The sequence below is a fragment of the Squalius cephalus genome, assembly GCF_949319135.1.
Source record: "Squalius cephalus genome assembly, chromosome: 19".
Classification (NCBI taxonomy): domain Eukaryota; kingdom Metazoa; phylum Chordata; class Actinopteri; order Cypriniformes; family Leuciscidae; genus Squalius; species Squalius cephalus.
Window position 1 is genome coordinate 4697645 of NC_137140.1, and position 13512 is coordinate 4711156.

Here is a 13512-nt window from a genome sequence, read left to right on the forward strand (position 1 = left end):
ATAAATGTCTTTACTGTCACTTTTAATCAATTTCATGCATCCTTGGTGATTAAAAGTAAGTATTACTTAAATTCTTACCAATATCAAACTTTTGAAAAATAGTATTGAATATGCTACACAAATGCAGTAACTATATAGCATCTTTAAGGTTCATTAACTAATAGCAGAATAACACAGAAGTCGTTTTAAATTAACTTGTCACTTTTGGCACATTTGCTTAAGTTGTGTCCCAAAGTGATCTAAAACTAATTATTTTTTACACACATTGTGTAACTCCAATTTTCAATTAGAAAAATATTTGATAGAGTGGATGAAATAAGTGGAGGAGTTGATCAGGCAGAGCATCTGACAAATTGATGAGGAAAACCAGAAAAATCACATCTTAAATTCATACAAAAGTACATTTTATTTTCACAAATTAAAAATAAAAATCAACAATAAGTCCTATAGAGAAAACAGTCAAGAGGGGAAAAGCAAATTTTCTAAATCCAGTTTGGTTTGTGTGTGTGTCGTGTTCATGTTTTCCAGTGTAGTTAATGTCCATATATATTTATATGTATCTCTTACTGCAGTGTTGGGAGCTCAGCATCTGCAGTCGTTTCCTTCACAAAACTCAAAAGCTGTGAAACTGTGATGACTCGGTGAAAACAGATAACTAAACTATAATCAAAGCAGGAAATGTGTCATACCCATTCTCTTACACATTTACAACTTGCGTGAGAAGAGAACATACAGGAAGAAAATGAATAAAAAGTAAAATGTCCAACAACCTGTTTTAACCTGCCGTTTCAAAACGCAGCTTTCCGAGGAACACGTGAAACGCCACCTTCCACCTTCCCTTACTGCTATTCACATACATAATAAACGTCTACATCTACAGCATACAATGAGTCTGAGAGCAAGAGATTTCACAGCAGTGGGTGAGAATAAAATGCCAATGTGTGTCTTGATGGCAAAGTTGAAGAATGTGAAAGTGGATGGAAAGTAGAAAAAGAAACGGAATATTATAGAGAAAGTAAAAAAAAAAAAAAGAAGCACAATTAAGACAGTTGGGCAGGGAAAGGGAAACAGAAAGAGAAATACAAGTACACACAGGGCACCACTTCCTGTTGAGAGTGCTTGCATCCTAAGGACACAGGAAGCTCACAGGAAGTAGTCAGCAACTGGCTTTTTGGAGGGAATGCCTCTCGTTTCTTGTGGAGCAGCTTCGAATATGATGAATTCTTTCTGCAGGTGCTCGTCAAGCTCTAAGATTGCCGCCACATTACCACATCTGTGACAAAGAAAAGGGGACATCACCATGTTAAATAATTACCAATAATATTTTTTTATGAATTATTAGTTCTTTTTATTAATAATATCTCTTACAGCCTTACGTTTGCTGGCACTGAGCCAGAGACGGACGCGCCCAGTGCTTTTCATACACAACTATTCTAGTGTTTTTAGTCACACAATGTTTAATTGAGGTTTCAGAGATTTAAATGAAGTACTATATTGATGGTAACACTAATGTCTGTGGAAGCTGCAATATTCAGAAAAATGTATTCATATCAAATGCACATTGTGTATGAAACAAAGTTTATTCTTCTCCCATGTTCACTGGCCACTTATTGTTATGCATTTCGGGAAAAATGAATGAAATTTCACGATGTAAATCTGTCAGATCCTCTGAATTGCGGCGCAAATTCATCACGCTTTATATCAACTAACATTATAAAGGTGTTTAAACGACAAAACATTCACTTCCACAAATTTGACAATCGGAATATATCATAATTCATGATATAATAAACAAGTTTGTGAATATTTTGAATAAACAATAAAAAACAAATGCGATACATGTGTGGCTTCGGCATGGAAATAGTGTGTTCTAAAATAAGGGTCGCCTTAAACTGACTCTGGGGGCTCAGCTAGAACATAGACTGACGACTTCAGGCGTTCCATTGGTGGAAATAAAGCTTTGCTGTTTGGTCCCTCTGCCATAGTTAATCGAGTGTGTACAGTAGAAGCCTCCGTGTCTCTGAGAAACACGGCACAACTTTGTTTTCGTTTTGTGCAAGTTGCAACAGTTCCGTTCCGTGCAACAGAAACACACGGTGCAGTGGAGCCTTTACGATTAATTATCCGTGACGTTTTAAAATCACGGTTAATAGTGAAATTGCAATTGATGTTGTTTGTTTGTAACTAAAAAACAAATATTAAAAAAACATGTTTTATTTCAGCTATAACATTACTCATCTTCATTTTAGTTTAACTTGATGTACAAACATACATCAACAAAAAAAAAAAAACTGTAGAAATAAAAAATAAAACTACTCAAAAACCTTACTCATTTTCAAGGATTTCACTAATGTATTAGAAACTGATGTACCAGTCAATAAATAAAACAAAACAATTCAAACAAAAGCGAAAAAAAGACATTAGAAAAAAATAAAACAAATTATTGAATTAAACTAAAATTGTATTTTTTTTTTTAAATAAAATAAAAGTGAACTTATTTAAATACAGAAAAAAAAAGAAAAAAAACTTTTTCATTTCAGCAAGTTGCCAAGGAAATGCTTCTCATTTTCAGTAAAAAAAAAAAAAAATTAAAACTATTAAAATGAAGACATAAAATAAATAAATAAATGAATGCAATTACTAAAACTTTCAAATAAAAACTAATTCAAAATATCAAAACACACTATAATGGTAACTTAGATACTAAAAATAAACGATAGTTCCGATAACAATGACTATACTTTTCTTTCTCTACATGGACACATCTCGTAACTCAGTGGCTGTGACACAAACCCACCTGTAGCAGTAATTCGGAGCGGACCACACAGTGAGGACAGTCTCGTTGAAGTGCCACTTGTAACCTTCCATGACAAGCTGGTGCGCCCTGCAAATCATGTCGATGTCGTTGGCGGCGTTGAACTGGGCCACGACGTCACTGCCGAACAGATATCCAGCACCTCGCGGACTAACGCCCCAGCCGGTGGTGTCTGAGTCAGACAGGGGATACGTTCATATAATGAGATGCTGATGATGAAGAACATATCTGCGGTATTCCAGAAATCAGAATTACCTTCAGGATCAGACCACAAAAGATCACACATGGGCCCGTCATGAGGCACTTCCTGTTTCCTGTCGATGGTTCTGATCTGGTCCAGAGTCTGGATTGAGGGCGACAGGCCTCCGTGTACACAGAAGATCTGAGAAACAAATCCAAGTCAGGCCAGTGTTGAGGAAACAAGAGATAAAGGGCTAGTTTACCCAAAAAATTCAATTCTATTTTAGTTTTTTGGCTGAATTATCCCTTTAACTAACAAACAGACTCACTTTCCCATCAATGATGGCTGAGAGGGACAGGTAGTCGAAGATCTCTGTGCAGTACCTCCATACCGTGACCGAGCCGTATTTTCTCAAACACTCATCGTAAAAGCCGTACACCTGCGTGATCTGTCTGGACTCGTGATTTCCCCGAATTAGGGTGATTCTGTCTGGATAACGCACCTGCGAGGAGCCATTACCATACATTATGTCCAATTATAACAACGACAAGCGTCACATTTCATTACAGACGTCCTATGAATAACACAATGACAGTACCTTGAGGGCAAGAAGCAGCAGAAAGGTCTCGACACTGTAAAACCCTCTGTCCACAAAATCTCCCATGAAGAGGTAGTTTGTTTCTGGAACATCGCCTCCCACCTGAAGGAGAACAGATTTTTAAACACTCATTTATTAATCAATTACTAATAGATTAGTCAGTATATTCCAGTTAAATAACCAGTACGCTTGATTCCTAAATATGCAGCTCAATAAGACATCTAGCATGTATTTAAAGGGGACCTATTATGCAAAATTCACTTTTGTATGGTGTTTGGACATAAATGTGTGTTGGCAGTGTGTGTACACAACAACCCTACAGTGATAAAAATCCACTCACTCCTTTTTTTTTAATCTCCACAAATCAAAAGCAGTCTCTCCAAACGACCCGTTTTCAGAATGTGGCTTTAGTGACATCACTAAAGCCACAGGCCCCGCCCCCGAGTGTTGACTGACACTGCCGTTATAACTTAGACCCCCCTGATCGAGTTCACTGTGAGTTGTACACATCAGCCATTGCTGCAGCAATGCACTCACGAGAAGCGTCGAAGCATCTCCCAAGCGTTGAAGGTGTTGTAGCTGGATGTATTCATTCACATAGCTCTCTCTATTTACTCTTGAAATCTGCCAGCCAGTGAAGACGAGGTGGATTCATTTTGTTTTCAAAGAAAATCCTCCCTCAACTCAACAGAAATTTATGTAAGTTACTTATGCACTTCTTATACTGTTTACTCAGCTCTAACAGTGATTTTCTGAAGAAAAACTGATGCTTCATCTTTTGTGTGACATACAGTAAACTTTATTAAACTCATCAGTATATTTTGTGTCATCATTCAGACAATTCAGATCGTCAGACGGAGTCCTACAGCAGGCTTGCATTAATAGTGTATACAAGCAATGCCAAATAGGTTATAATCGTAATTAAACTAAACTATACCTTTTCCAACTCCATACAGCATATATTCTCTGACTCTGTAGGCATTTTTATGGTCGAAATGAACACCATTACTGTGACTGTCTGTTTTATTATTATCATCTTCCCTGTTCTGGCTCTTATCGCGGCTGCTTAGGCTCCGCCCCCGTCCCGTGAACCAGCAGCTCATTAGCATTTAAAGGAGAAGCACTAAAACAGTGCGTTTTTCACAGACCCAAAAAATGATGTTTTAAAGGGTAACTAAACACTAAACCAACTTTTTTTAGTTAATGATCTGTAAGAATGGGGCTTTATTAGTGCTGTTCATTGATTCGAGTAACTTTTTTGACATTTGGGTATAAAGTGTTTTAATTCTACAATATATGGTGTAAAAACGTCTGAGTGCTGCCCTCTTCAGGTTGAACGGTGGCTACTGCAGTTGAATTTTCCTATTGGATGTTGCGGTACTGCGTGAGCTAAAAGGTACTGCGTGACGTAAGCAGGTTCCAGCTCACCACGCCCTCCCTTGGTACGAGCTCACCACGCCCTTGGATGAGCTAGCGTAGATTTATCTGTATTTAGTACAGTGGTAGGTGTAGTGTTGCTGGGTGCAACAGCACTGCTGGACTGCATAGCTTTCCAGCAGACTTGTAAATTAGGCGCCAGTGTTTGCATGCACTTGGCCTGGAAGACCGTGAGTGTGAAACCTGCATTTTACGCGGAATTGCTTTTCCAACGCAATAGAGGTGGAAATGGGCTTCTCCACACAGCTCGCGCTGAAAAGCGACGCAGTGCCAAACGCTGCTCCTCCTGCATGGACTCCACCACCGCAGCGGCGTCTTGATGTGAGTGATCATCATATATATTTTAATCACAATTTATGGTTAGGCTAAAGTTAATCCTCTGGGGTCGACAAACGCGTCGGCGCATTTTGCTGGATTTTTTCACATAGCGGCAAAATATGAATATGCCTATAGAGAGCGCGCGCTATTGACATCAACTCGATAAAACTCATCAGATGCATATTTACGTCGTCTTGCGACCCTGTGAGCAAACTCTCCATTTTAGACAGTCTGACAGCAGGACTCTCAGGTGCACGCCCTTCCGCTCACGGTTCGTCCCTCTATCTCCGCTGGGGTCTGCCCACTTTTCTAGCATTTTTCAAATATTGCCAGTGGGTGGAGTCAGGCTCTGACCAGGGGTTTAGTTACCCTTTAAACGTGCTGTAAATAAAATTCTGTTGGGTATTTTGAGCTAAAACTTCACATACACACTCTGGGGACATCAGAGAATTATTTTACATCTTGTGAAAAGGGGCATAATAGGTCCCCTTTAAGTAAATAACCGCACCACTCTTTTGATTCCAACTAAGGGTACATTTACACAACAATGATGTACTAAAATCCTTTGTATTTTTTGACAATGCTGTCAAAATGATCCCGTTCACTAGCCTGGAAATCCAGAGCTAAATCTGAAAGATTAATGGTCTGGCGTCGACAAATGAAAATCACCCAGCTCGAGGGGCGGCACCAAGCGTGCATTTGAAAATCTCACTGCACACAATTGGATAACACTACGACCAATCACAATAAACCCCATACGCCATAATTGGTAGATTAGACTCTTGCTGTATCCGGTCGGCAAAAACGTCCTTCTTGCAAAGGAACGATTCGAGCGCCGTCTTCTGTTCCTGTTTGAAATAAAAAGCCAAGTCTAACTCGTTCATTGTAGCGGCCAAAGCCGTTTCAAACAACTGGTGTTCATCCATAGCCATCTTGCAATGTTTACTAATGACTTCGACGTCACAGCGCTGTCGTCTTCTGTTTAGCTCGCCTCTGGCCCGCCTCTATCAGATAACCCGATGTGATTGGTGCAGCTCAGATCGAGGGGCATATTTAATGAGCATCATTACTCGACACCAGAGTAACTCGCTAAGCAAATTCAACTTGTGATCTCGCGAGAACTCTGGATTACCAGGGTACCCGTTCACACAGATCCGAGAAAACAACTACAACCGCTGTATTTTGCTGCCAGGCCAGTAGTTGGCGCTGTCCCTTTGTAAAGAAATGCTACGCGCCTCAGCCACAAACACAGGCTGCATCTCGCTGCCTAATCAGGCAATGACTTCAGCCGCATTTCCACCGCAGGAACTTTTCCCAGGAACTAGGGACTTTGGGGTGGGACTGCAGGAATCAGGGTCTAAATGAAGTTCTGGGTAAATATTTCCCCCAACGAAAGTCCCTGCTTGTGAGGTAGTACTTCTTCAAAGTTCAGGAGCTTTCAGGGGTGGGACTTGGGCGCTGAACATGCTAATTGGTTGAGTTCATGCCGCATTTTGATTGGTTGAGTCCACGCAGCATTTCATCTGTTGCGGTGCTTGCAGTAACAGTTGTCTGCTATTCGAATCAACAATGGAGTTTAAAAACGACCAATGGACCGACGACAAGGTTCAGGCTTTATTAAGCTTAAATTCAGAGGACGAAATCCAGTGGGAACTGTAAAGTCGCACGCAGTCCTACGTCACCGGACTATTTGCCTAATTTTTTTACGGTACTTTAGACCGCGGTGGAAACGCAGACAGCAACAGGTCTAGGGGAAAAAAGGTCCTGGGACAAATCGTTCCGGGTAATTTCAGTGGAAACGTGGCTTTTGTAGGCAGCGTTTGCACACGGAGGTACCTCACGAAACTGATTTTGGACAGACTTCTGAGACAGCGTAACGGTTTAATGATCTAGCGCAAAATAGAGCGAGCTTTGATGAAAACTAAGCAAATATTTAATAAATAAGATAATGAGATCATTAGTGGAAAACATTGGTCTAAAACGTACAATTACACGCAAATCGCAACTTTCAGACGCCATCTTTATTTTTCTAGCTCAACCGTCACAGAACGGAACGCACAGGATTGTGGGATATCAAAGACAGCGAAGGATACATCTCTGCTGCCTTCAAAAATCCATCAGATGAAGGTATCTCAGGAGGCAGGAAGAGTAGCTAACACTGGATTCAGACGCTACCTTGAAATGCATCCTCAGAAGGCAGCATTTTAAAGATTTGGACGCAGCCATAGTTGCGTGACTTGAGTTTCATCTGTGTTTGATGACATTGCAGGGTGTTGCGAATAACGCATTTTGTCAAGTGACGTGAACTTTAACAGATATATCGTGCTTAGGGAGCAGTGAACACTTCATAGGGACCCGGTCAATTGGAACGCACCCGGTTCACAGAGCTCTCGTCTAACAAGCTGATGATCTGTCAGATAAGAGAGACATACAAACTTTGCAGAGCAGGGAGACTTGAGGACTGGAATAGGGAACTTTAGAACTATTAATCACCCAACTCTAATCTGCTAAATCAACCCAACTCATTAGAAACAATAACACCAGGATTTTCTGTAAAGCTGCTTTCAAATAATGTGAATTGCCAAAGCGCTCTGCAAATAATATTGACTTGACATTCGGTGTGAAGCACTGCTCATTATATAAGAAAGCCGTTCCATGCACCGCTTTACCAGTTTGCATTTACTTTTCATGAAAAATAACTTACCCTAAACAATTCTTTCAGGTCATAAAACTGCCCATGGATGTCACCACACACCTGAAGAGAAGAAAGCGCTTTTTACTTCTCATTTACATGATCAAATCATTTTTAATCTTAAAGAAATTACTTGCTTTCTTGTGCGAAACATTAAAGAAGATACTTTGAGGAATATCCCTGTGTTTGTTTTGTGGAAGTCAATAGTCACCAAAACGGTTAGGTTACTAACATTACTCAAAATATCTTCTTTTGAGTTTTGCAGAAGAAAGCTTGGAAACTACAATTAGGTCCCATCAGTTAATGCGTAAACTAACATTAACAATGAGCAATATATTTGTTATAGGCATGTGACCGTATCAAATCTTTTGATTTTAATAATGTATTAGTAAGTGTTGAAATTAACATTAAATGTTGATAAATGCCTTAGAAGTACTTTTCATTGTTAGTTAATGTTAACTAATGTAGTTAAATAATGTTAACAAAAGGAAACCTGCTGTAAAGTGTTACCCTCTAAGCACCGTTTGCGGATACTTACTGTTACAGGCGAGTCCACCCTCTGTACGTTACTCTCTTCTACAAGAATCTCTCTGGAACACACACACACATTGGTGTTGTATGAGCTTATGATCAACATTAAAATGCTTTTTAAAGCAACTGATTTGTTTTCTACTGGTTGTAATCACCTGGCTTTGGCACACAGGGCTTTGACCTCATTTTCCTTGATGAGCTCACACCTCCTCAGCTGGTCGATCTGTCTGTCCAGATCACTCATGTCACCCATGGTGGATCGCCGAGACCGTCTAGCTGTTTCCCCCTCACACGAAACCCGTGAATACAGCTACTGTAGGACTAACAGTGTCTCTCTGTGCAATCCAAACACGGACACATGCAAACAGACACACACACACACCAGATGAAGAGACGTGGAGAGGTGGCGGGACCAATCTGGGCACAGCAACCTGTAAGGAGTAAAGAAAACAGAACAGGAAAAACTATTTTAATACGGTCAATTTAACTATACTATATATTTATCTTATTCCAGTGATGAAAAGACTGATGTAGTGATGAAGTTAATTAAAACATCTTGTAGATCTGTGACAATTTTAAAATATTAAAACAGCCCAAGAAGCTTTTTCAATGGGCTTGGTTTCAGAAGTATTCATTTAAAAAGTTAAGAGTTGTAAGCCATGAACCAAACCAACCAGGAGGATCTCAACATTATAAACTTTGATTTGAAGCAAAAAAAAAAAAAAAAAAGGTGCAAGACTGTGAACTTAATGGATATAATGAGGGGAAAGAACTACAATACCATGAAGCAAGGCAAATGACAATTGAAGGATGGAGAAATATAAAACTATTAATTTAAAGATGTAGGTTGTGTAGGCTATATTGAAACTTTTTTTTTTTTTTGCAGAATCATGGGTAATGTAGTTTTTACCAGAAATTCTGCTGTCATGTAGTAGTATTTGAGTTTATTGCCATATCAGCATCACCGGCTATTACATTACGTATTAAACATTTAACAACATAATGTCATATATACAGCATACTGAAAACAAACATTTTATAAAATTCAACTAAGACAAAAAACAAGCAATAAGTACGTACAATTCTATAAAATATTCTTGAGATGTACTTGTGCAAAAAATTGTAGCCTAAAAGTTTTTCTGGATCCATAAACAAGTCCTTAAAAGTTTGTCCTGATAAAAAGCGCCGTCTCATAACATAAAAAATTGGGCAGTCCAAAAGTATACGTTTTATAGACAAGTTGCTGGTACTAACTACAGTCTTGGTGCTTCTTCACCCTTCAGTAAATGCCAATGGGTCAGTGGAGTATGACCTATCCCACACCTTGGTCGTGTCTCGATTTAAAAGAGTAGACATCTTTTCCCAACCACATAATTTATTTTAAATAATTTGTTTCAATTAATTTTAATATTGGTTTATGATTTATGTCCGAGGGTGGGATTTAATTCTGCTGTCAAAAAAACATTATTAAAAACCCCCATGTTAAAATAATAATGCGCACTGACGGCTTCAACACAAGCAACACCATTGGTTAACAAACTCGTAGCTCACATTTTAACTGTTGCGATCTATTGCTTAAACCAATCGCGTGCGTTGGAGGCGGGACTAACTTGTTTGTTCGACCAATAGCAAACGGGGGACTGTTTGAAAACCTGTCTAGTTATTTTGCCATTCCGTGTGGTGATAGTAGTGACGCAGAAATTGCACACTTGTTTTAGCTTTAATTGGCTTCTAACCGTGAGTAAAACATTAGTTAACGCAAATGACGTCACAATATGACGTCATGAAGAAGAGAGGCCAACAAAACGCTGTTTACAATCATTTTAGGCTTTCTGAAAACAGTCACAAATGTTTAATGAGGATGTAAAATCTGAATATTGTACGGTCGTAATCATAGTAATGAACAACGTCATGAGAGGAGCAATTATTAGTGAATGAGGTCAATGGCCTTTGGTAGAGAATGCTGACTATGCAGCACAACTCAAGTTAAACAAGTTCTCATTTCACAGTCATACACGACCTTAATTTTAAAGTCAAACGAGTAAAACTAATCTAAAACGGGTAACGTTAACGTTACATACAAATCACAATAGGATGACAGTTCAATTTGGTTTCTAATTTAGCCGAGCGCTAACGTTACCTCAGCTCTGTTTAAAATAAAAGCTGAAACATAATTTTAAAAATCGAAAGCCTTTCTCTTCCTATACGTTGTCAAAATTATTAAAGGGTCTAACTTACATAACATGTATACGTTAACTACTTGGCTTGGTTCGCTTACCCAATGTGACGGTGAATTAGACTGGCACAACTTTCCTGAAAACTCCCTGATTAATTAAATAACCTCTAGACAAATATGATAAACACACCACCGATAATTATTAGTCATCACGATGTTCTAATGTCAAACTCGACCTCAGTTTCCAGCAGCAGGCGAATCAATCCGGAATTAGCTGAGCTAACTAGCCTGAGCAGCTAACGTTAACGTTAAAGGCCTGAGAAAATGAGCTCATCTGCCCAGACATCTGCTCAAATACACGGCCAGCTTATGCTTCTTTACCGCTTAAACCACAACAGAGTTCAAGAAATATACGAGTGGGACCTACCTTTAATCACTCCGAACAGACCTGTAAAAAATAGAGCAATCAAAGGAATATAACGTCAGTTCGCTTTTTAGGGCTTCCACCCGGCTCGTCGGTCTTTTTCTTCCACCACCCGGCGTCAAGCGCCTCCCTTTTGGAAAGCCACACATATGTGACGTCTGCTGCTCCTAGTGGCGTACTTACATATATTACAGCTAAAGACTCTCTGCTGCGCTCTAGTGGCGTACTTACATATATTACAGCTAATGACTCTCTGCTGCGCTCTAGTGGCGTACAGATATATATTACAGCTAATGACTCTCTGCTGCTCCTAGTGGCGTACTTACATATATTACAGCTAATGACTCTCTGCTGCGCTCTAGTGGCATACTTACATATATTACAGCTAATGACTCTCTGCTGCGCTCTAGTGGCGTACTTACATATATTACAGCTAATGACTCTCTGCTGCGCTCTAGTGGCGTACAGATATATATTACAGCTAATGACTCTCTGCTGCGCTCTAGTGGCATACTTATATTACAGCTAATGACTCTCTGCTGCGCTCTAGTGGCGTACAGATATATATTACAGCTAATGACTCTCTGCTGCGCTCTAGTGGCATACTTATATTACAGCTAATGACTCTCTGCTGCGCTCTAGTGGCGTACTTACATATATTACAGCTAATGACTCTCTGCTGCGCTCTAGTGGCGTACAGATATATATTACAGCTAATGACTCTCTGCTGCGCTCTAGTGGCATACTTATATTACAGCTAATAACTCTCTGCTGCGCTCTAGTGGCGTACTTACATATATTACAGCTAATGACTCTCTGCTGCGCTCTAGTGGCGTACAGATATATATTACAGCTAATGACTCTCTGCTGCGCTCTAGTGGCGTACTTACATATTACAGCTAATGACTCTCTGCTGCGCTCTAGTGGCGTACTTACATATATTACAGCTAATGACTCTCTGCTGCGCTCTAGTGGCGTACTTACATATATTACAGCTAATAACTCTCTGCTGCGCTCTAGTGGCGTACTTACATATATTACAGCTAATGACTATCTGCTGCCTTCTAGTGGCATACTTATATTACAGCTAATGACTCTCTGCTGCGCTCTAGTGGCATACTTATATTACAGCTAATGACTCTCTGCTGCGCTCTAGTGGCGTACTTACATATATTACAGCTAATGACTCTCTGCTGCGCTCTAGTGGCATACTTATATTACAGCTAATGACTCTCTGCTGCGCTCTAGTGGCGTACTTACATACATTACAGCTAATGACTCTCTGCTGCTCCTAGTGGCGTACTTACATATTACAGCTAATGACTCTCTGCTGCTCCTAGTGGCGTACTTACATATTACAGCTAATGACTCTCTGCTGCTCCTAGTGGCGTACTTACATATTACAGCTAAAGACTCTCTGCTGCGCTCTAGTGGCGTACTTACATATTACAGCTAATGACTCTCTGCTGCTCCTAGTGGCGTACTTACATATTACAGCTAAAGACTCTCTGCTGCGCTCTATTGGGGTACTTATATTACAGCTGTCTCTTTGCTGCGCTCTAGTGCGCTCTAGCCAATTAAGTAAGTACTTAAAACTTAATATACTTACATATATTACAGCTAATAACTCTCTGCTGTGCTCTAGTGGCATACTTATATTACAGCTACTGACTCTCTGCTGCGCTCTAGTGGCGTACTTACATATATTACAGCTAATGACTCTATGCTGCACTCTAGTGGCGTACTTACATATATTACAGCTAATAACTCTCTGCTGCGCTCTAGTGGCATACTTATATTACAGCTACTGACTCTCTGCTGCGCTCTAGTGGCGTACTTACATATATTACAGCTAATGACTCTCTGCTGCACTCTAGTGGCGTACTTACATATATTACAGCTAATGACTCTCTGCTGCTCCTAGTGGCGTACTTACATATTACAGCTAAAGACTCTCTGCTGCGCTCTAGTGGGGTACTTATATTACAGCTAAAGACTCTCTGCTGCGCTCTAGTGGCGTACAGATATATATTACAGCTAATGACTCTTTGCTGCGCTCTAGTGGCGTACTTACATATTACAGCTAAAGACTCTCTGCTGCTCCTATTGGCGTACTTACATATTACAGCTAAAGACTCTCTGCTGCGCTCTAGTGGGGTACTTATATTACAGCTAAAGACTCTCTGCTGCGCTCTAGTGGGGTACTTATATTACAGCTAATGACTCTCTGCTGCGCTCTAGTGGGGTACTTATATTACAGCTAATGACTCTCTGCTGCTCCTAGTGGCGTACTTACATATTACAGCTAAAGACTCTCTGCTGCGCTCTAGTGGGGTACTT

At 39.9% G+C, this 13512-nt stretch overlaps 1 protein-coding gene across 2 annotated transcripts in view; it reads right to left on the reverse strand.

Annotated features, from left to right (window-relative positions):
- ppp4cb (protein phosphatase 4, catalytic subunit b) overlaps positions 1-11328 on the reverse strand; it is a 276860-nt gene extending 265532 nt beyond the window's left edge. Inside the window, exons 1-9 of one of the 2 annotated variants that reach the window (XM_079851555.1) lie at positions 11176-11328; positions 8728-9003; positions 8580-8631; positions 8054-8104; positions 3595-3696; positions 3325-3498; positions 3071-3197; positions 2798-2987; positions 392-1273 (exon numbers count right to left, since the gene is read on the reverse strand). In XM_079851555.1, coding sequence (XP_079707681.1) covers positions 1144-1273; positions 2798-2987; positions 3071-3197; positions 3325-3498; positions 3595-3696; positions 8054-8104; positions 8580-8631; positions 8728-8825 — 924 coding nt within the window. In that variant the 5' untranslated portion in view covers positions 8826-9003; positions 11176-11328 and the 3' untranslated portion in view covers positions 392-1143. Of the gene's footprint in view, positions 1-391; positions 1274-2454; positions 2988-3070; positions 3198-3324; positions 3499-3594; positions 3697-8053; positions 8105-8579; positions 8632-8727; positions 9004-11175 lie in introns of those variants that run through there. The other variant, XR_013819214.1, reaches the window with a different exon arrangement.
- Between the last annotated feature and the right edge of the window lie 2184 nt (positions 11329-13512).